A 23,074-nucleotide genomic window follows, 5' to 3' on the forward strand; every position below is an offset into this window, starting at 1 on the left:
TTCTGTGTACTTTCCATTGTTTTGAATTAGATATTTACCCTGTTCTTTATTTGCTTAGTTACATAACTTAGTAATATTATGTTAAAATGTCAACCAAAAAAGTAGCGGCAAACTCTAACCTTGCAATAGTTTATATTACTATTGTTTTTGCTTTTACAGTTTATTCTTCTTTACTTTAACAATGTTTGCAAATTGGAGACTTTGTGTTCTGAAATGGTCAAGTTTGTGACAACATGAATCTGTGCGCTCTTGTGGTAAGAAAGCACAGAGAGACACAATTCAAACACCTAAGTAGCCTATTTTAAGTTTCACAGAACCTCTAAAAGTCAAGTATCCAGGGCAAACTCAATCATTTACATGACCTAATATTATTATGACCTTATATTATGACCTAATATCATCTGTTTCTTTTGTACTGTGTATTTCCCCCAATAAGTACATACATACTCAGATGTATTTAGCGTGATAGCATTAAGAAGCACTAAGGTGGTTTTGTTTGGTTTTGTCTATATAGTTGTAAACTGATTATAGTGAAGTGATTTAAGCCTAGTCATTGTATTTGTGTATCTTTTTTATTTTCAGATGTCTCAGATTGCGAAACTTGCATCATTTGACGCGTCAATTTTTGTACTGCATTGTTGTGACACGGGCAACAGGACGAAGGGAATGGAGGAGATGGCTAAGTCCTCATTTTTGATGTGTGAAGCTGGAAGGAGCCATTTTGTTTTGTCCTCAGCTGTCTGTATGAGCTCTTGATGATAATAACAGGGATTTGTATTTTGTTTTATGCCTTGAATTTGTTGTGGATCACGTGCCTTCCAGGTTAAACAGTATAATGACAATGCATTAATGAAGAACTTGAAATGTTGTCCAAAGGGACAACACATACAAAAGCAAATCAACTATGCACACAGGAGGTAGCTTCTCTTTGTGAACAACCCAGCCCATGTACAGCTTTTATACACAAATGTAGCAAACCTGTTTTCTCCTGTGTGAAGAATATTTGGTGGCATTTTTTTTTTACTACGTGTTAGACTTTTGCTTTGATTTAGTTTACTGGAATAATACAGCACTTTGCCAAAAAAGTGTAGGAATTTAAGCGTTAACTGTTATTTATCTACTTAACTGATCGCATTATTTGTATTTTGGATGTGTGAGAGATCAATTCACTCTGATTTTATGCTCAGCAAAATTTGCAAATGAGAATGTGGTAGTCTGTTCTAAAACTGTAATACATGATCTGTTGTCATGATGTAAGCCACAGTCTACAATAAATGTTTTCATACACATACTCTTCCGTTTCTGTCCATTTGATCAATTTAACCTTTATTCTACCAGGTTTATTAAACTATGATGAAATCTCTTTTGCAAGAAAGACCTGCCAGCCAGCCTAGACTATATTTCCAAAACAAGCCCTTTATAGCACTGAGCTGAGACAGCTATGATGTTACTTTCAGTATGACATTCTCATGAGTTCTGAATAAAGAGCACATAACAGCTTTGCACAGCAATATTAAAGCCTAATAAAATGTTTAAAATATGGACTTCATCAAACAATTGAACAAGTTATCACAAATGTTTGACCAATCACAACAGAGCAAAGTAGTTGGCAGGAAGATCTTCAATAACTAAACTCAGCAAAAAAAGAAACATCCCTTTTTCAGGACCCTGTCTTAAAAAGATAATAATTAAAAATCCAAATAACTTCACAGATCTTCATTGTAAAGGGTTTAAACACTGTTTCCCATGCTTGTTCAATGAACTATAAGCAATTAATGAACATGCACCTGTGGAACGGTCGTTAAGACACTTACATACTTACAGACAGTAGGCAATTAAGGTCACAGTTATGAAAACTTAGGACACTAAAGAGGCCTTTCTACTGACTCTGAAAAACACCAAAAGAAAGATGCCCAGGGTCCTTGCTCATCTGCTTGAACGTGCCTTAGCCATGCTGCAAGGAGGCATGAGGACTGCAGATGTGGCCAGGGCAATAAATTGCAATGTCCGTACTGTGAGACGCCTAAGACAGAGCTACAGGGAGACAGGATGGACAGCTGATCATCCTCGCAGTGGCAGACCACGTGTAACAACACCTGCACAGGATCGGTACATCCGAACCTCACACCTGCGGGACAGGTACAGGATGGCAACAACAACTGCCCGAGTTACACCAGAAACGCACAATCCCTCCATCAGTGCTCAGACAGGTCCTCACCAGACATCACCGGCAACAACGCCGCCTACGTGCACAAACCCACCGTCGCTGGACCAGACAGGACTGGCAAAATGAAAGTGCTCTTCACTGACGAGTTGCGGTTTTGTCTCACCAGGGGTGATGGTTGGATTCGCGTTTATCGTCAAAGGAATGAGCGTCACACCGAGGCCTGTACTCTGGAGCGGGATCGATTTGGAGGTGCAGGGCCCGTCATGGTCTGGGGCAGTGTGTCACAGCATCATCGGACTAAGCTTGTTGTCATTGCAGGCAATATCAACGCTCTCAACGGAAGACATCCTCCTCCCTCATGTGGTACCCTTCCTGACATGACCCTCCAGCATGACAATGCCACCAGCCATACTGCTCGTTCTGTGCATGATTTCCTGCAAGACAGGAATGTCAGTGTTCTGCCATGGCCAGCAAAGAGCCCGGATCTCAATCCCATTGAGCACGTCTGGGACCTGTTAGATCGGAGGGCTAGGGCCATTCCCCCCAGAAATGTCCAGGAACTTGCAGGTGACTTGGTGGAATAGTGGGGTAACATCTCACAGCAAGAACTGGCAAATCTGGTGCAGTCCATGAGGAGGAGATGCACTGCAGTACTTAATGCAGCTGGTGGCCACACCAGATACTGACTGTTACTTTTGATTTTGACCCCCCCCGCCTTTGTTCAGGGACACATTATTCTATTTCTATTAGTCACATGTCTGTGGAACTTGTTCAGTTTATGTCTCAGTTGTTGAATCTTATGTTCATACAAATATTTACACATGTTAAGTTTGCTGAAAATAAACACAGTTGACAGTGAGAGGACATTTATTTTTTTGCTGAGTTTATTACAAACAAACAACTGATTCAACAGTTTAGGAAATAAACAGTGACCCAAAAAATAATAACTCTGATAAAATAATCCTATACACTTGTTTTTAAGGCTATAAAATTGAATAATGACTAATGTTTATTGTGTGTTGAAATCTGAGGGGTATGCTACGAAGTGGAATCAATCAGTTGGCCAGCTAAGCAACCAGAAATTAATGTTGATTTTCTGATTCATTAAAAAGGCTAAACTTTATGGTTTTTGTTGTTGAGTCAATTAGACATTTTACATTTAGTCATTTAGCAGACGCTCTTATCCAGAGCGACTTACAGTAGTGAATGCATACATTTCATTTCATGCATTTTTTTATTTGGCATGGTGTGTGGCATTGCACACACCATGCTGGCGTTGCAAACACCATGCTCTACCAACTGAGCCACAGGGAAGACCACGCCCATTTCAGTTATTTCAGAATATTTAGGCATGTAACTCCTTGATCCTGCTTTACTATATACGGTATAGGCAAACATGGTTTAGTAAAAAACTGTGGTATAGGTATACATGATACTACCCTCTGGGGGTCGATGTCACTATTTGGACGGGTCCAGCAGTCTTATCTTGGTATGACAAATAATGCATTAGCTAGAAGAGGAGTGAAAAAAAGCTTTAACCTAGCTCAATCTATGTACAATAACAATAAGCATATGATCTCTGCGTTGAGACGTGTGAAAATGTTCCTGTTTCAATATGACAGCGCTCCACGCTATCTTCATCTCGGGTTGTTTACATTTTGAAGGAAGACCACGTTGTTTCTCCTGACCCTCCTCTGATTGGCTAAGCGAGTTTGAAACCCCTCCCATAGGTGGACCTGTAATACGGAAGTGTTTTTCTTGCAGCAAAAAAAATAAGAAAATAGAGCATAAACGTTTTTTTATATATACTTGACCAACTGTAAAGGCTAACTCAGCGCCTACTGCGTCATTTAAGCTTAACCGGAAAATAAGGAAAGCGCCCTTTTTTCCAAAAAATATAAATGAAACCTCTCTTGTACAAAGTAGATCCGCCATCCATACAAAGTCGATGAGTGCTAGTCTCTAATAATGATTGCAAACACGTGATCAAATGTATTAACTCCCGGGAAATAAAACAGAATGTTCGCTTTCTTATTTGCAATAAATGGAATTCAGATTTGAACATTTAGCGCGTTTAAATGAACCGGGAACACACATGCGCACTTGCCATGGAATGGTCATATATATAAAGATTGGCGCCGGTTGATCATTATTCGTTTCTGAGGGTAAGGAGCTGGAGATTAATCCTTTGCTTATTTAACTAGCTATATCTCAGGAGTTTATTCTGAAAATTCGTGGTAAAGCTATTATGTCGATGAGCAACATTTAGTTTATTGGGTTATTGAATCATCTTGAAAAGGAACTAAATGGCAAGAGAGACTGGTAACGTTAGCAAACAAGTTGGTTGCAAACTAATGTTATCTGGCTAACATTGGTTGATTTGATAAGACAATACATCTGTTTCTTCACATTGGTTTTACGCTGTTCTTTTATCAAATTAGATTGATATTTAACGTTAACATAGAAGCAACCACTGCTTTTCAGGGACGTGGCATAAAGATAGTTAGCCAGTAACTTTGCTAGCCAGCAAACTACATCATCATGCAAATTATACCTACCAATGTTGAATTATTGCTGCGGCAATACATTCTTTAAGTATCATATCCTTTATCTATTTATATTTCCTTTTTTTATGTTGCTGTATTGGAGTTAAAGTTGGCTCACTGGTGAGCTACTGTAGCTAGCCATAGTGACTGTCCAAATCCTCCCGCTTCGAGAAATTGGCGCGTAGTTGGGTTTCACAAACCATCAAATAATTATCGTGTGGTTACTTTTGTTAACAATAACCATGTAAGTTACTACCAGGGCTTCTGACATAACACTGGGACTACGCATAAAGTTGTTCTTTAAGCAATTTGTGGCAGATTTCTTTGTGGAAATGACGGTACTCACAAGCTCAACCATCTACCCATTTGACATGCCATTTTACCGCCGGAAAAAACAGCCTTTTATTATCCAATCGTGTTTTGAACTTGTGAAGATAAGTATATTTGCCATTTTAACAATGTTTTCACCCTGTCTCCGTTTCAGTGGATCATTTTCGGTGGAACTCTGAAGCCTTCAATTGACAGAATGGCTAACGTTAGACGCAGGTATGTGATAAAGCCTTGTTATCAACAAGCATGATTGCAAGCTAGCTATAACATTGATTATTTGTACATGTTTGTAATAATTGGTATGGTGACTGCTTGCTGTCGCTAAAAATGGTCTGTCCTTTCAGTGGTCGCATCACATTGAAAGCAAGAGATGAGAACGCACCAGAAGAGAATGTCAAGATCAGACGAAAAAGAAAATCTGAGGTTTGTTCAATTATCTAGCTGTTATTTTTAACCGTTAGTGTAGCGGTATTGTTTTATTGGTTTGTTGCCAAATAAGAACTATAACGTTAGCTAATTGTATTGTCCACTTTTCAGCCATCCAAAAAGATGCCACCCGCAGCGAAGAAACAAAGCTATGAAATACAGGTTGGTTGGTTGCTTGTTTATTCAATCAATTAACTTTACCAAGTTGTGCCAGTGATTGATGACTGTAAAACATGTGGGGGAATATAGCGGTGAACTACGGTAAAATTCGCATGGATGTAGAAGTAATTATTGCTGAGACTTAACTAGTCGAGTTATCTGTGTCAGTGGGTTAGACAGCGCGCAATAACCCCGCGTTTTGTCTGTCCCTTTCTCCTCGGCCCGCCTAATCTAAATCACATCGCATGCTTTGTTTTGTATAAACTATGGAACGTCTCATAAATACCCGTTTCTGTCGCCATTAAAATCATTATTCTCTTTTCTGTTAAGTTCCTATGTATACTATAGCTTTGAACAGTTTGGTAGTTTTCGCTGTGGTGGGCGCATGCTGTGACCTCTGTTTGTAAATGAGGGCTCTGTTGGCTATATGGAATTATCACTTGGTAAATGCATGCTTATTTATATCTGCATTTGCTGCTTATGTGACTGCTGATGAAGAGCTTGAACTTGGTGCCTTTTCTCTCTCTAGAAACGGTGGTCAGAAGAAGGGGCAAGTCCATGTGTCCTAGTAGAAACGCCACACAAGGAGCTGGAGATGACAAGGGACCGGTCTGGCTTCAAGCAGTTCCGATTCAAGAACATCTTCATCAAGACCTCACCGCTGCCCTGCCTCAGGTACTGTGTGTGTGTTGACGGGGCTTAGCCCAAATTCCTTTTATACCTCAATAGTGGCAATTACTCCCCCTCTCATGCAGATAGATGCCCCTTGTCTTTGTTCCTAAGGTGTACCCCCAACGCTGCTTCGGAAAACTCTGCATATGTAATGTTTTAGTGGGACTCTACTCACGTTAGCCACTTGGCTAATGTGTGTGTCAATGCAACGCTTACATACAAGGTCAGGGTGGCAGTAGACCTGCATCTAGAAACACTTTAGAAATGAGCTACTCTGAACTTTTTGCGTTTTCTCCTGTTTGTCACTCGATGACGAACAAATTCAGTGTCTGGTGTTGGGGCCTCATAGTCAATGCGATTGCACACTGGACGTCCTGTTAAGACCTGTGTGTTTCCCCTTGGCAGCTGGGCCAGCTCAGACGACGTGTGGATTAAGATGCTGAACAAGGAGCTGAAGTATGTCCATGACAAGGGCTTCCTACAGCAGCACCCCAAACTAAAGCCCAAGATGAGGGCCATTCTCCTGGACTGGCTTCTAGAGGTATGTGTGTCTCTGAAATGACTTGCTGTACTCTATACAATCTTAGGTATAAGTAATAGGCCCATCTATGTGCCTTGTTTACACCCGTGCTTGGATGTGTAATGACTGGATATGCATGAGCCAAAGGTCTGATACTCCACCTCCATAGTTATTACCTCAGGGGTTCTACATCTTCACTACTTTGACTTGTTTACTATAGTGCCCCAGGATTTGTACAGACGTGACTGATGTCTAACCGTCCTTGTTTTGTCCTGTGTTGTAGGTGAGTGAGGTGTACACTCTGCATCGACAGACTGCTTATCTGGCTCAGGACTTCTTTGACCGCTTCATGCTGACACAGGACGATATGGAGAAGGACCGACTGCAGCTCATAGGCATCACAGCCCTCTTCATCGCGTCTAAGATGGAGGTAGGCGTAATGCCCTCCATTTTCATGTTCTTCTGGATGGCGACCACTGCTTTAGTTTATACTATGTCATAACAAATCAATAACAAAATGGCATTTGTGCTGTATTTTTCTCGAGTCTAATCGTTCCCCCTCTTTATGCCCCTCAGGAAATCTACCCTCCAAAGCTCCATGAGTTTGCCTACGTTACTGACGGAGCCTGTGAGGAAGAAGCGATCCTGGAGATGGAACTTGTCATGTTGAAGGTAAGAAGCCCCTGTGCCCAAACCTGCACTGTACTAATTCAGTTGTCACACGTTACTGAACGACTTCTCTCCTCCATCAGGCGCTGAACTGGAACCTGTGTCCAGAGACGGTGATCACATGGCTGAAGCTCTATGCTCAGGTGGAGTCCCTAAAGGATGGCGTCAACTTCCTGGTACCTCAGTTCTCTCAGGACACCTACATCCAGATCACACAGGTGAGTCCACTAGCCCCCCGCAGCTTTTACTGTTTCTTCTGACACTTGACTGTCGTGGAAGGTTTTTAGCTTCCCTATAACTGTTTTAATGGTTGTCCTGGTCTTCATGTTACAGCTTTTAGACTTGGCCATACTGGACATCAACTCTCTGGACTACCAGTATGGGATACTGGCTGCTGCTGCCTTCTGCCATTTTTTCTCATTTGACGTTGTCCACAAAGTATCAGGTAAGCATTGATTTGGCATCGTGTACAGAGGTTGGCCCATTCTAGAACCCCACAGCCCTGGTGTTATTACATAGTTACTCATGTCTGTTTCTGTGCAGGTCTGACGTGGGATAATATTGCTCCCTGTGTCCGGTGGATGACCCCCTTCATGCGCACGGTCAGCGCCTGTCCCAGAGCAGAGCTCAAAGACTTTAAGAAAGTGACGTCTGACGACAGACACAACATCCAGACCCACGTAGACTACCTGGCCATGCTGGTGAGTGCTCACACATTTCAGGGGCTGGAATGGGTACAATATAAAAACAGAATGTCTACAAGCTGTTTAGAGTATCTCTACCAGTGTTTAGGAGGAGCAAGTCGCTTCCACCCAGAAATGTATTGCAGCCATCTTGATGCATGGGGCAGCCATTTTGTGCTACCAAGTAATATTTTTCAAGTGAAAGAATACAACTGCTCATACAAATGTTCGTTGTTCTTAATGAAGTGTCTTGTCTGTTGCAGAGCGACGTTCACCAGAGGCAACCGGACAGCCAAGACAGTCTCTCGCCTGCTGCCTTAGGAGGGATATTGACTCCACCAAAAAGCACAGAGAAACCAGCCAATCACTGAGCCCCAGGGTCTCCTGACGTTGATCTTCTGACCAACCAGATGAAGGGACAATTCCCTAGACGTCACGCCTGACCAGCCAGAGGCCGGGAAACGTAACTTCGGAACCTCATCCTCACGTGACCAATCAAATTTGCTTTTAGTAATAACTCACCTTTGTGTAGCATGTTAAGATGAGTTATTTTACTTTCTATACCGAGCTGGATATCAGAGTATATATGCAGTACAACCATGGAAATCAGCTCATGGTTACTATATTGACTTATTTTGTCAAATGATTGCAACAAAAACCCTGTTCTCACAATCTTAATCCCCAGAATTTGAATTTTACATGGATCATTTGAGTTGACTCAAGTCAAATCTTCCTCCATAGGAAAGCATGTCTGCTGCTCCCCCTGTTACTTGAAGCTGAACATTTCAAGACATGGGATGTTTTGATAGCTAAAAAGCTAATATTTTATTTGAGGTAAATTGGTACATAATACTCACAGTTGAGTTGCTCAACTCGGTCTCTTAACATTGTGTTATCATATGTATTTAGTGCTGTATAGTATAAATCTGGGTACTCCTGGAAAAGCTCAGCCATACAATAACACTGAAAGAAGTATTGATGTTTGCTATGGTTACATTTGAGCTGTTTGAAAGGGTAGTGCAGGGTTAACTATTTGCAATACCAACTTAAGCACCATTCTTGAACGTATGTATTCTCTCCACTGTGAAGGACTCATTTCCATGTGCATGGTGCATTCTCCTGCCACAACACCTTCCTGGAAGACTTGACTTCAGTAGTTTGATGTAGACCTTTTGGACCAATTTACAACTGTAATTTTAACATTGTATTTATTTGTTCATTTAAGCCTTACAATGTTTTTATGTCCATATATACATTCTTCATAGGGCTATGAATTCAGTTCTTTAACAATGCCAAAGGCAACCTATTTAAGTCACGGGATGCATGTTATTTATGATTTTGACATCTGTTATTGGCGGGGGACCCGGTATAATGCAGTTGCGTATGAAATGTTATGTTGCATAGTTTTGCGATAGCCTGTCCGTGGTGCCGTAGTTGAACTAGTATGGTGATGTAAAGACTTGAGGCTGCAGTGCAGGGCTCTAACCCAGACAGTCCAGCAAACCCGTGACTGTCAACTGAAACCTTCAGTGTTGTGCAGATGTCTGCCGAGGCAGCAGTATACAAAGAACCATGTTTAAACTGTAAATACTACTGTGTATATGTTATGTACATAAACTGAACGTTCTGCTTTCTAATGGAAATATGAAATGTATTGAATAAATGAAATAGAAATTAATGCACTTTGCCTGCTTTTATGGTTGGCTTTGGAATGGCAGCATTTGCCTAGTACTTTTTCGACCGTGGTTTGTTAAATTCTTCTGAATTGGAGAGGGAGTACCATTTAGAACTGGTCTAACTTGAATGAATCAAGCCACAAGATCGGTATACAATACTACCTGTTACATGGACATAAGAGCCTGGAGGAGTTGTGTATATCTGTGACATGCTGAGGGGAGACGGAGAGTGAAGGGAGAAATGGGATGAACATCGCCTGGCCTCCAACGAGTGCGGTGCGAGTCTCACGCCTTCGCTTCCTCCCACATAAAAAGTAACTTCACAGAATGGTGGGATGTTATAAAGATGAGGCCTGCACTTTTAACATGTGCTTCGCATTACTACAGTATCCTTATTAGGCCTTGAGTATTGTCTTGGGCCTGGCATTTTAGTTCATGTTTACACATGCCATGGGAGTATCTTCTGAGGGGAGGGGAAAGCTTCACTCGAATGACAGGCGGCGTGTAAAAGAAGCCTTTACCATGACTCAGACGGTGGAGTCACAATGAAGTGCTCAACTTTCTAACAAGTAATCACTCAGGTATTGAAGGGTGCTACGCTGAAACCAGAGGGACAACACTAATCTTATGAACAAAAGGTTAGAAAAAATGGGTCAAAGCAGCTGTAAGAGACTGTCAGCAATATGTGATTGTGTTAAAGGTCCAATGCAGCCATTTTTATCTCAATATCAAGTCATTTCAGGGTAACTAACTTATTGTGATTGTTTTCAATTAAAATGGTCAAAAAGAAACTCCAATAGATTCTTAGCAAACAGCAATTTCTCAAGCAACAATTATGCTAGGACTGGTCTGAGTGGGGAAAACTGAAAACTAGCTGTTATTGGCAGAGGTTTTCAACCCTTTCTTTTTGGTCTATTAACTAATCCACCACCTCGTGATGTCACCAGGCAGGCCAAAACCCCATCCAACCAAAACAGGCAGAAATTTCAGGCAGTCTTTTCAAACAGCTCTTACACTAAAAGGGCATCATCATTTTCACAATTTCACAGTATTATTCCAACCTCATAGTGTGGTATACTGTACTATATATTAAACACAGGGAAAGTATGTTTTTGACTGCACTGGGCCTTTAAGAAAATTGCCCCAGTCCTATCTCTAGTCCCCCTAATGTCCCCCACCCTGAAAGAACTGAACAGTGACAGTGACCCCTGGTCAGTCAGCTCCGCTTGGGGGTCCGTGTGTGATGATGCATGTCTCTCCATGAGGCCAGTGTGTTTGTGTGTGTGTGTGTTTGAGGGGGTAGTCTAGGAGGCAGACAGTGGGACAGCAAGGCAGGCATGGGCCCCTCTCTCTCCCCCTCCCCCCTTCCCAAGTCTCGGTTATTGTGTTGTTATTGAGAGGTTATTGTGTTGTTATTAAGAGGTTATTGTGTTGTTATTGAGAGGTTATTGTGTTGGCCTGGGAACGCATAGCCCCCACCTCTACATGCCAGCGTTATCATAACCCCCCACCCATCCCTCTTAAACCAACCCTGACAAAGAGACTCTAACCCCCCACCCCTAACCCAACTGCATAATGAGTCCTTCACTTTTATGACAAGTTTCTTTCATTTTCCAACTTCACGTACATGTGCTACCATCTCCACGTACAAATAGCCCATATTATCTATGACACATCTGCAGTAGAAAGATTTAAAAAATATCTTTGAGAAACAATAACAATATCGTTTGACCAAATACATTATTTTTCATATATTTCATGTAAAGATCTGAAACTCACCACAAGAGAGCAGTATGTCCCTATGTTAATAATAATTATGGCCGTATTTCTCATCCCTTTAGTCACTGTTGTTGTACCTTGTCTCATACAGCGCTATGTCCTGATAAAGCCTGTGTCGTGGTTCATTAACGGTGTCCATATAATAGAGATGGAGTTACAGCCATCCGTACATTGGACAAATAAAGTTACAAAACCAATTGCAATGCCTTGAAGAAAAGTCATTTTAATTAAAGTAATATACAAAAGGAATATCTGACGTTAGGTTGCTATAAAACGTAGATATGTACATTATATATACATAATAACACGGGGACAAGGACCTTGAGTCCTGAATACAGTAAGTAGGGATGTTGGGCTGCGAGGATGAAGCCTTACTGGGTTTGTGAGTTCCAGAGTCCATGTGTCTCCTGATCAAAATCACTGAACGGCTGCAACCACATGTATCCATTGTATCTATAGTTTTAGGTTAATATATGCAAACATAGCAACTGCAGTTAAGTCATATGGGGGAAAAAATGTAAGGGTGCAGTCGATAATTGGACCAAACACCAGCGTACAAAAGGCACCCCCAGTAATTTGAAATGTGGAGACAATGTGGAGACAGAAGGGATTTTATCAGTGTGTTTGTTAGGGAGGTGTTCCTGGTTCTCACTGTCTCCACTGTGCATCACAGTAACTCTACAGCCATGGAAAAGATGGGATATTTGTTTATACAGCTATATATAGGAGTTATCAAGAACAAAATCGTAAAGTGAAGACATTTTGGAGAGCTAGTTTTGGGGAGTTTCTGTCTACCTACGGCAACAAAAATAGAACCATTTCAATCAGATCATTTATAAAATAAGTGTCGGCAATGGAGTTTCTGTGATTGTACTGTTTGACTTTTCTTTGACTACTCACAACTATTCCTCCCCAGCCAAACCCTCCCTGTATTTCCTGGCTCCTTTAGCACAATACATTCATCAGACGTTGTCAGGACACTGTGGGGTCATCCTGCCCTCTTGTTTCCGAGACGATAGGACAGGAAGTTTCAGAAATGATTGGCATCACACAACACCATCTCTGAACCAACATAGAGCTAGAAACAGAAGAAAGGAGCACGTCCTTGTAAGACACATCAACACAGTGCACCACAGGGGCTGGGTTCATTATATCTATATTAGAGTATAAAAATATTTCCTATCTGAAACCCATCACTATATTCTATAATACACATAATTGATGCCAAGTGAAGGTTTATCACCCGGCATATCAACAATGCTTTTACCGTTCTATGCATTTTAAGGTTTGTACTTATTTTTTGGCAAATGGATTCTGCAATCAAGACTGAGAATCATCCACTAGTGCAATTAGACCGTGATTGAAAGGGAAAGTATTTGACAATAGTCTAGAGGCTCTAGAATCTCTTGCGTATGAGAACTGATAACTTACACATATCAAGGAACAAGCAACACGATTGACGGCTTTCTTCGTCTAATCAATTTTCCTTTAGTTATATAAGGTTCCTCCTAGAGATCATATCTACCTCCTGCTGAACTGAAGAAGGGGAACTCCCCCTGTGTAGGGCAGAAATGCTGTCCATATATATTCTCACAGGATAGTATGTCGTAAAGGAACAAATCAGAGCTTCTCCGTTTGCCCGTTTCCTTGGCATGACTGTCTTTATGCAATAGGATGTCTGAAACAAAAACGTTATAATACAAAATAAATGGGTACCGGTAACATATACATTTGACACATTAAGTTCAAAGTCCTTATAATATAGAAGAACAACATTGTCCCTGTTGGTTCAACATCATTTCAGAGCAAAAATAAATACAGTTTCAACACTTCACCGAGAGAAATAAAACAGAATAAATAAATTCATCTCACTAAGACTTGTAATCCCTCTTCCACCACATAAAGCTTCAGCAAACCTGTCAACATGAAGAAAAAAATAACAGGAGACAATTTTCCGTGTGGTTTCTTTCCCTTACTACCAACCAGCATTGACACACCATACACAATCACTAGCAGGTACTAAGTCAGTCAATGTTGCCGTGTATGATGGGTTGTGGTTTATGAGTACCCTAAAAAGGGTGTGGCAGGTTGTCCTGACTATGGCTCCTCTGACTCTGGCTGTAACTCAAAGCTTCCCTGTATGTCAGCGCCAGCGCCGGTCGCTCGTACATTTCACTTAGAGCCTCAAACTTGTCCCCCCAGTGGGATAGCCGGTCGTAGCTGAAGGCTGCTCCCTCCTCTTCCTCTGCTTTATTGTGGGAGATAGCAGAACCCAGCGAGCTGAGGCTACCGACCGGGGACCCGGCGCCCTCGATGCTCCAGACGTGATAGCTGTCCGGTGGGAACTCCTGACTGTCGTTGTCGGCCTCCCAGATGATGCGCGCCACGTAGCTCTTGAAGTCCATGGGGCAGTGGCCCGCGGAGCTAGCATGAGCATCATTACTATCATTAGTATAGCTAGCATTGCTAGCGTGGTGATGATGGCGGTGGTGGTGGTGGTGGTGGGGGATGTGGAGGTAGGGGGTCCCTGAGCTGCAGGCTGAGCCAGCGGGGTGCACCTCCTCCTGGGAGCCCTGGGAGGACTTGATGAGGGGGGCAGTGGTGCAGGATGAGGACTGGGACAGGCTGGAACACAGGGGCCTCTTCAGCTCTGTGATGTCATAGGCATTCTGGAGGGATGAAATGGCATCAAATTAAAAACATAAGTATGAAAAATAAGTAAATGATGCCATCTAGTGGTCAATTTAGAAATCGATCTCAATGAACAGCGACTTAGGTAATTTCACTGTGCTGCAATGTCTGACCTGTGTGTGTGTGTGTGTGTGTCTGTGTGTACCTGGTCCTGCTCTCCTCCTCCCTCCTCGTTGTAGTTGAGGATGTTCTCTCTGATGTCCTCCCAGCTCTGGTGTTCTGCAGGGATGTGGTACACGCCCCTCTTCTGGAACTTACTACGACTGCCCTTCTGGTTCCAAACTGTCACAGCTACCAGCACAGCTACAGGACACAGAGAACGGCAACAGTTCAGTCATTAGAGTGGATGGAAGAGAATGAGAGATAACACTAATGTACTCTACATGCATCTGAGTGAGGAAGGGAAAGAGATGAAGCAAAACCTGTCCTTTTCACGTTCACCTCTTGTCTTCTGTCGGCCATCTACCGTCCCTCAGGCAATCCTACACTCTCTTTTCCCCTCTCCCTTCATGCCATCTCTCTCAATTTCCCCTCCTCACTCTCCCTGCAAGTCTAACCATCACTGATTTTTAGACATTCACCACTGTAGCTAGTTCACCCTTTTCCTCATCCTGCTTGACATTTCTAGTTTTAGCACTCAGATGTTTATGTTCGTCTTCTCCACCTCTCATCCCCCTCTCCTTTCCCTGGCATGGGGCTATGATCTCGCTGTGTCGTGTATCAGGGCCGTCAGCGTTGACAGAGGGGCCCTCGGGGGCACTGCCAGTCTGACATCACAGAGCCGTACCCGTCAGAGGCTCATACAAATCTCGCTACCCGTCACGTGTCACTGTCACTGAACAGGCCCTCTAGTCTCTAGTCTATTTCCCCTGCTCTCCCTTCTACATACATCTAACTACACATCTATCTATATGGTGTTTATCAATGCTGCTAATGGACAGCATTATAATGACTACTCTATTGATGTCTTAAGCACGCTCAATGTTCTGTAAAAACAGCTATATGAAGGGTAAAAGGTCATGTGAAGAGAGGGTTTTAGTCGTCCATATTTACCGAAGAAGACGAGCAGACACATGCTGATGACCAGGATGGAGCCCGGGCTGAGGGCGGCCATACGGTGGGCTTTCATCTGGCCCACCTCACAACGCTGACCTCTGAACCCCTCGGGGCAACGACACTGCCAGCTGTCGGGGGTCAGGGCGTGGCAGGTGCCCCTGTTACGGCAGGCCGATGGTCCACAGGGGGAGGGCACACAGCGGTGGTGGCCTGATGTCTCGTCTGTCACCGTCACCTGGCCACCTGGACACCTGGGAGAGGCCGGAGAACAGGTTTGTTCTTTTAACTATGTCTGTGTGTCCTTAGCATGTGTAAGATTGTGTGAGATAGTGCTTGTATGTGTTTAAATGTGTGTGTAGCCAGCCTCACACACCTGCACTGGTGTTTCCTCCACAGGTCCACACAGTAGAGGGGGCTGCGGCAGGGCTTGGCACTGCAGGCGTCTGAGTGACAGCCTGAAGTCACCCCCCTCCGCTCCAACACCGTGCTGAACTCGGTACTCTGACCATCCAGAAGGAGGGAGTGGCCGTTCAGCCTCACATCCCGCAGGCAGCCTGCGAGAGAGAGAGGGAGAGAGCCATAATGACTGAGAAATACTAATAGGATAAAAGATCATCAGAGATGATTGTTTTCTGTGATTGCTACTTCTAAGAAATGTATTTGCCTTGATAAAGTAAAATAGAGGGAAAAAAGGGAAAGATTGAGTAAAAAAGATGGAACAAAATGATGACAGAAAGATCAGCCACTCCTTGACATGGACCTGTGGCTTTTTGACCCAGCCAAAGATGCACACACTGAGAGGCAGACACAAGAGGCACACACTGAGAGGCAGACACAAGAGGCACACACTGAGAGGCAGACACAAGAGGCACACACTGAGAGGCAGACACAAGAGGCACACACTGAGAGGCAGACACAAGAGGCACACACTGAGAGGCAGACACAAGGAGAGAGAAGACCATTACAGTGGAAAGGAGGGGAGGAGTAGAGACAGGATGAGGTGAAATGATGAGAAGAGAGGATGAAAGGAGAGAGGAAAACAGGAGAATAGATTGAGACAAAGAGGAGACAGAGGAGAAAGAAGAGAGAACCAGCAGAGAAAACATGGAAAGGACAGAAGAGGAGACTTCTTACCCTGGAAGTCAGCAGATTGTCCCGGGGTGGGTCCATTCCCCAGCAGCACACTGGAGGGGTGCACCACAATCTCCCGCCTGTTCCCCATCCAAGCCCTGGCCTCCCGCGAGCCACCGCCCTGCTCCAGGCGCAGCGTGAAGAGGTTGTCATGACGATGCAAGCTGGCGAGGACCCACTGGCCCCTGTCGACCTGCTGGCTGGCCAGGCGGAGGGAGTGGGCACCGTCGCCCAGGTTGGCACGCACCGACAGGTGGCCGTCTACGATCTGAGAGAGTGGAGAGAGGACATCAGCAAATGTAGCCACTTTTCACTTTCCAATTGACTAAATTGGATCCTGTGAGTGATGTTACAGCAGGGCACTGACCTCCAGGATGATGTACTCGTTGGCACCGCGGGACGTCATGGAGAGCAGGGTGCCAGAGGAGGAGCGCGTGCGGAGCAGGAGCTGGATGTGTGTACGACGGGGGCTACCTCCCCCCCTCAGCTGGTAGCGTAGCATACTGTCCCTGACGAAGGACCACTCTGGTAGAGCTACAGGGGAGAGAGGCGATATGGTTAATACTCTCCCTCACACACATTCACACACCAAAATACTGCTGTGAAGAAGAACCAGTCCACCAGCAAAGTCACCTACCTTTGTCACACTTGTGCCCGCTGTACCCGGGGTGACAGTCACAGCTGAAGGAGCCCCACTCGCCCAGGCAGGTCCCGTGGACGCCACAGGAGGGTCCACTTGTTGTCACGCACACCCCGTCTGTCAGGCCACAGCCTGGGGAACTATCCAAGCTCTCCCCCGGAATTCCCAAGTCATACACCTCCAGAGAGGGATGTAGTGAATACATTATAGGTTAAATATCAGCTTAGAGAAACATAAAGAGAGCCCTCAGAGTCAGTTATCAACATTTGAGCTCAAATGGATGCCGTTGCTGCCCTGTGATCCTCTCCTTTCACACCCCATGTCAAATAGGGCTTTATATGGTCAACTTCTTGAGCCAAAATGGCTACTACTGTTGCTGTATATAATCAACTATCTGATCCAAAATGGTCATCACTCATGCTGTCCTGCTGTGCTCCTCTCCCCTAATAATTCATGTCAAACAGGACTGTATATGGTCAACTGTCAACCATCTGAGCCAAAATGGCCACCACTTCAGTCCCATGTTCCCTCCCTTTCATATTTCCCAGCAGTGACGCAAAACCACACAAGCTAATCTGCTTTCAGGAATAGTTTATGGAGGAGATGTTCTTATAATTTATGTCTTATTTGGACATTGAAATCGTTTTTTTGTCCTCATTTCATAAGCTGTGCTCAAACGACCGTCTATCCACACACACACACACACACACACACACACACACACACACACACACACACACACACACACACACACACACACACACACACACACACACACACACACACACACACGTTGCAGAGAGAAGTCGCAAAAGAAGAAACCCACTCACATAAACAAATGAATATTGACAACCCCGTAGAGTAAACAGACTAAAAGAAAGCATCTCTTCTTCCCAGGTATATTAATACAGCTGCCAGTCTCCGTCTCCTCTGAGCTCTGTTCATAAACCTGTCACTATCAGTCTGATGGATAGACAGCTCTGTCACTCTGATGGGGAGAATGAAAACACTGTGACAGTGAGGAAAGGAGGATAGAACTACTAGAGAAGTGAGGAATAAAAGGTGGTGGAGGAAGAGGAGGCGTGACTTTATTGAAGACGGAGAGAAAGAAAGAACGAAAGAAAGAGAAAGCAAGGGAGGGGGGGAAGAGAGAGGTTACCTTGCTATCGACCACCAGGTTCCTGAGGCAGCCAGTGAAAGCTTTGTAGCGTCTGTGTGTGGAGGCCTCCTTCACCCCGCCCAGCTGGAGAGGCTGGTTCACATTCAGGAACCTGGGAGACGGGGAGGAGAGAGACAGAGATTAGAATCAGTAACCAGGTTTCCATCCAACCTTTTTATACAAGCAAAGTAGATGTCGGATCAAAAATGTCATGACAGGCCTGACGGAAACAGAACATTTTTAGGTAAACTTTCCAAATGTCGACATCACAAAATACGCTAGACAATGTGGGATCTTTTTGTGTCTGTAAAATGAATTATGCGAGAAATATCGCTGAAAACGCTTTTATGCACAAATATTGATATAATAACCATTATATGGAAGTAAAGTTGGAGTCACGCGATGACATGTTGTGTGGACCTCCCACTACGACTCGTTGGTAAAGCATGCCGTTTATTAGGCTACAGGTGAAATAGGTTATGATGAACTTCACAGGCTGATTAAAGTGCACGGTGATGAGCTTGATGCTCCTTTCCAATAAACATCCAGGGTCTTATTCTGGTGACATGATAATCGATGCTTGGCTGCTGTTTGACAAATAAAAATAATCTCTCTTTTGTCCATAATAATAATCTCATCATGTCGACTATATGTGCGCTCTAGTCAACAGTGTGCAGGTATCGCTATTGGCTAGAGAGCATGTGCCAATACCAGAGTGGGCACACTCGCTATATAACAACAACAAAATAATGTGCGAGAAAACCATCAGTATAGTTTAAAATACGATTGAAACCCGTTTAACTTGTATTTTTCTAATCAGTATGTGGGAATTTGACCGGAAAAGGTATTTTTAGGTGCACTACGTCATCACTCACAGCCTTTTATCTGCAACAGGTCAGTTTGATGAAAACACATCTCTGGTGAGAAAATGCACATCGTTTTTATTTAGCTGATTTTAGAATATTCACATGAAAATCTGTCGCCAATTGGATGGGAACCCAGCTAGTGTTGGCTTGTGCATAACATGGCTTGTCAGTAGTAGTCTTCAGTGGTCTGTAGTAGTCTAGTGGTCTACAGTTGTCTGCTCTTACCTCAGGTTGCCAGGGGTCTCTCCAGAAGCCTTGCAGCCAGACTGATCTGTCTCCAGCACCTCCACCACTAGACCCTCCACCTCATTCACCACTGCCCCCGAACACTGGTCTAGGATCAGTTGAACTGCCTGGATTAAACACATCATATAGCACCACCGTCACGTTCACAGTCAGGTCCTAGCTCAGTTCATAATGTAAGCATCCCAATGAGGATTCCCCCATCGGCTATTCCCCGATCCCCAACCATTCCCTCCTCCAACCCCTCTGGGAATATATCTGGACCTTTCCGTCACTGATGATGTCCAGGCGGTGCCATCGGCGGTCCGTGATGGTGGATCTCGCTGGGAGCTGCAACGTCAGTGTTCCCGATCCATGGCTGATGCTGAGGGTCGGAACGCCATTCCTCAATTCTGGAAGAGAGACAGGAAACAGGGATGAGGAGAGATAATCACTTCGAGGCTTGAGATCACATAACAGTGGAAACACATTCTGACTCTCCATCAATCAATCTAGTCATTTTCACAAACACATTCTTGGGAACAAGCCAATCTAGCCACCAAGCGCTTGAAACTGGCTGACTCCCCAATATACAGAGTTACATTGATAAGTCGCCTTAATGTTGCATTAACAGTACGCGTGTGAAAGTGTGTATGACTACATGGTGTGTGACCTGACCAACCTCTGTGTTCTACACTGCTACTCAGTTGAGCAGAACCAGTGAAAAATGCTTCACCGCAATCAATTCAGCAGCCATGTTCGATTTGCTATCCCCGGAGCAGGCTCGATAATTACATAAATTAATGCGACGGGGCTACCAAACAGATTATGTAAGGCCTTTCTAAAGGCCAAACTGGACTAATCTTAGGGACATATAGGACCTCTGGGATGTGACATTAGGATTAGGGGGGACATGACTTGACATAAAAGCCACATGGCTTATAGGGACCTGAATATGACGCAGGCGTATGAGGATATGAGTATGTCACCTCCACTAGGGGTTTGATCAAGAGTGCTGGTTGCCGATCGATCCCCATATTGCTTACCTATCCATTTCCAGACACATTGAAAGTAGGAAGTAGGAGTAGGTGAGATGGACTAGGGTGTGGTTGTTTCTGATCAGGGCCTACATGTAGGCTGTCTGTTCTTACCCAGAGAGATGTAGTCCTCCTGCTCTCCGGCCTGTTTCTGATCAGGGCCTACATGTAGGCTGTCTGTTCTTACCCAGAGCGATGTAGTCCTCCTGCTCTCCGGCCTGTTTCTGATCAGGGCCTACATGTAGGCTGTCTGTTCTTACCCAGAGAGATGTAGTCCTCCTGCTCTCCGGCCTGTTTCTGATCAGGGCCTACATGTAGGCTGTCTGTTCTTACCCAGAGAGATGTAGTCCTCCTGCTCTCCGGCCTGTTTCTGATCAGGGCCTACATGTAGGCTGTCTGTTCTTACCCAGAGAGATGTAGTCCTCCTGCTCTCCGGCCTGTTTCTGATCAGGGCCTACATGTAGGCTGTCTGTTCTTACCCAGAGAGATGTAGTCCTCCTGCTCTCCGGCCTGTTTCTGATCAGGGCCTACATGTAGGCTGTCTGTTCTTACCCAGAGCGATGTAGTCCTCCTGCTCTCCGGCCTGTTTCTGATCAGGGCCTACATGTAGGCTGTCTGTTCTTACCCAGAGAGATGTAGTCCTCCTGCTCTCCGGCCTGTTTCTGATCAGGGCCTACATGTAGGCTGTCTGTTCTTACCCAGAGAGATGTAGTCCTCCTGCTCTCCGGCCTGTTTCTGATCAGGGCCTACATGTAGGCTGTCTGTTCTTACCCAGAGAGATGTAGTCCTCCTGCTCTCCGGCCTGGGCGGGGCCTAGAGGGCCGTTGTAGAGCAGCAGCCCATTGGCTGACTCGGTTATGAACTCCAATGAGATGTGGCTCTGAAAGCAAGGCCTGATGGGAGGGAACCAGGCGTAACCCTGGCCGCGGAAGGAGTGCTTGGTCTGCTGGCACTCAGGCCCGTCAAACATGGGTGGACACTTGCACCTGAACGGCAGGGGAGAAACATTGCGAACGTGTTATTTCTAACAGCTAATGCTAACTAGCGAGAGCTCTTGGCTCCAACTGTCTTTGGCCGTCATACCTGTATCCCAGCTCGCTGTCCTGACAGGTGCCTCCGTTGAGGCAGGGGTTGTGGGGGTAGGAGGAGCAGGCCTGGTGCAGGCTCTCTCTGGCCCTGCAGCCGCAGCGTGCCTCAGAGGAGGCGGAGACAGACACCAGGGAGGTGTTCCCGGAGCTGAGGGCGGTGGGGGTGAGGCTGAAGGTGACGTCACTGCTGCAGCCGCCCGACTGACTGCAGTCTGTGGCGGGACACTCGTCTATACCCACCTGGGAGATAGACACACCCAGTGCTGCTTCCAACTGAGAGAGGAGGGGGGAGAGAAAGAGAGCATCAGTCTACTGCCTGTCAGCGAAATCAAATTGGTTTGAATCAGTCTTCATATCAGTCTTCCATAGTCTTAATTTACAGCCAGGCGATGTCTCTGGATGAATTTGTTCTGACTCAATCTGACTCCAATGGCTTAAAAGCAACTCACCAGTTCCATTCAATCGTAACAGGCAGCAGTAAAACTGTCAGTGACACACATCCAGTGTATAAACAACTGCTTCTGGGCAGCACAACACTCACTACAAAACAGCTTAGGATTTATGGACTAGTGAAGACTTTATAAAGACTCAGACGTTCTCTCCTGTCATCCCTCTTTTTCTCTCCATCCATCCATTCCTCTCTCTCCCTTTCTGTTCCCCCAGCGCAAGCTTGGGTCACCAGATGCTGTCTCATGCCTTAAATGGGCATGAAACATTTACACACACTTGAGTAGTGTGCCGCAGTGCGTGTGTGATTAAGTGTGTGTGAGAGTTTAAATGTGTGTGTGTGTGATGAAATATGGATGTGGTTGAGCATGGTGTCAGTGTGTGTGTGTGTTTAAGTGTGTGTGAGATTTTAAATATTTCTTTTTAGTAGTGCACCACTGTGTGTGAGATAGTGTGAATGTTTGTAACGTTGTCTAGTGTGAAGCTTTATGCGTATTCAAACTCTTATATGAGACACTTAGGGTGCATCCCATCTTCACCTTAGCTTTATGCGCCATCACATTGCCGTGGAGTTTCTCGGCCTTGTAGTACGGCGAGCCGTGGGCGGCGAACCACACGTTGACCTGGCGCTCACCCTGGCGGTTGCCGTTGGCGACAGAGAAGACGTGGACGTTGTCCCGGTCGGTCTGGAGAAGCTCGGCGAGGAGACGACCCAGGCGGGAGAAGGAACTCTCCTGACCCGGTGCACTGCTGAAGAACTGTTCCACTGTGAGGTCTGCGCGACAGGATGGTGGGGTTGAAGGGTCAGGACACTCAGTTCATCACACTACAAAGTGGAATGCCCCGTGCAAAACACTCCCCTGCCCAATGTTCTACAGGTAACGACAGTACAAATCAGTCAGATGTTTGTAAATGCTCAGCTGGTGCCTGGGGGTGATGTGAACCACGACCTATGGGAACTATTAGATACAAGAAAGCCTGCCACACAGCACTCAGGCACGCATGTCATCACACGTGACATGGTTACTATGGAAACATTATGACAGCATTAGCTCCTTATGGTCTGTGGTCAGTGACCATGAAAAAGAGTGAAAAGTGACAATATTGGCT

At 44.8% G+C, this 23,074-nt stretch overlaps 2 protein-coding genes across 3 annotated transcripts in view; one reads left to right on the plus strand and one right to left on the minus strand.

The window, feature by feature from the left end:
- The first annotated feature begins 4,239 nt into the window (after positions 1 to 4,239).
- Positions 4,240 to 9,850, plus strand: ccne2 (cyclin E2). Of its 2 annotated transcripts, none has more exons than XM_029741235.1 (12): positions 4,240 to 4,332; positions 5,198 to 5,259; positions 5,388 to 5,466; positions 5,581 to 5,631; positions 6,158 to 6,303; positions 6,706 to 6,841; positions 7,104 to 7,250; positions 7,397 to 7,492; positions 7,573 to 7,707; positions 7,823 to 7,934; positions 8,033 to 8,190; positions 8,436 to 9,850. In XM_029741235.1, exons 2-12 carry the CDS (start codon positions 5,240 to 5,242, stop codon positions 8,541 to 8,543), a joined length of 1,188 nt encoding a protein of 395 aa, XP_029597095.1. In that variant the 5' UTR covers positions 4,240 to 4,332; positions 5,198 to 5,239; the 3' UTR covers positions 8,544 to 9,850. The 2 variants fall into 2 exon arrangements, with proteins under 2 accessions (XP_029597095.1, XP_029597104.1); XM_029741244.1 differs by lacking the exon at positions 4,240 to 4,332 and adding an exon at positions 4,933 to 4,957.
- A 1,980-nt stretch (positions 9,851 to 11,830) lies between these two features.
- LOC115179618 (neural-cadherin-like) overlaps positions 11,831 to 23,074 on the minus strand; it is a 114,230-nt gene continuing 102,986 nt past the window's right edge. The window contains exons 22-34 of the mRNA XM_029741252.1: positions 22,504 to 22,739; positions 21,513 to 21,790; positions 21,201 to 21,415; positions 19,678 to 19,805; positions 19,396 to 19,523; positions 18,305 to 18,416; positions 17,143 to 17,323; positions 16,873 to 17,039; positions 16,509 to 16,773; positions 15,748 to 15,928; positions 15,372 to 15,625; positions 14,464 to 14,621; positions 11,831 to 14,296 (exon numbers count right to left, since the gene is read on the minus strand). Coding sequence (XP_029597112.1) covers positions 13,697 to 14,296; positions 14,464 to 14,621; positions 15,372 to 15,625; positions 15,748 to 15,928; positions 16,509 to 16,773; positions 16,873 to 17,039; positions 17,143 to 17,323; positions 18,305 to 18,416; positions 19,396 to 19,523; positions 19,678 to 19,805; positions 21,201 to 21,415; positions 21,513 to 21,790; positions 22,504 to 22,739 — 2,903 coding nt within the window. The 3' untranslated portion in view covers positions 11,831 to 13,696. The remainder of the gene's footprint in view (positions 14,297 to 14,463; positions 14,622 to 15,371; positions 15,626 to 15,747; positions 15,929 to 16,508; positions 16,774 to 16,872; positions 17,040 to 17,142; positions 17,324 to 18,304; positions 18,417 to 19,395; positions 19,524 to 19,677; positions 19,806 to 21,200; positions 21,416 to 21,512; positions 21,791 to 22,503; positions 22,740 to 23,074) is intronic.

This window comes from Salmo trutta, chromosome 3 (assembly GCF_901001165.1).
Source record: "Salmo trutta chromosome 3, fSalTru1.1, whole genome shotgun sequence".
In the NCBI taxonomy this organism is placed as follows: Eukaryota; Metazoa; Chordata; class Actinopteri; order Salmoniformes; family Salmonidae; genus Salmo; species Salmo trutta.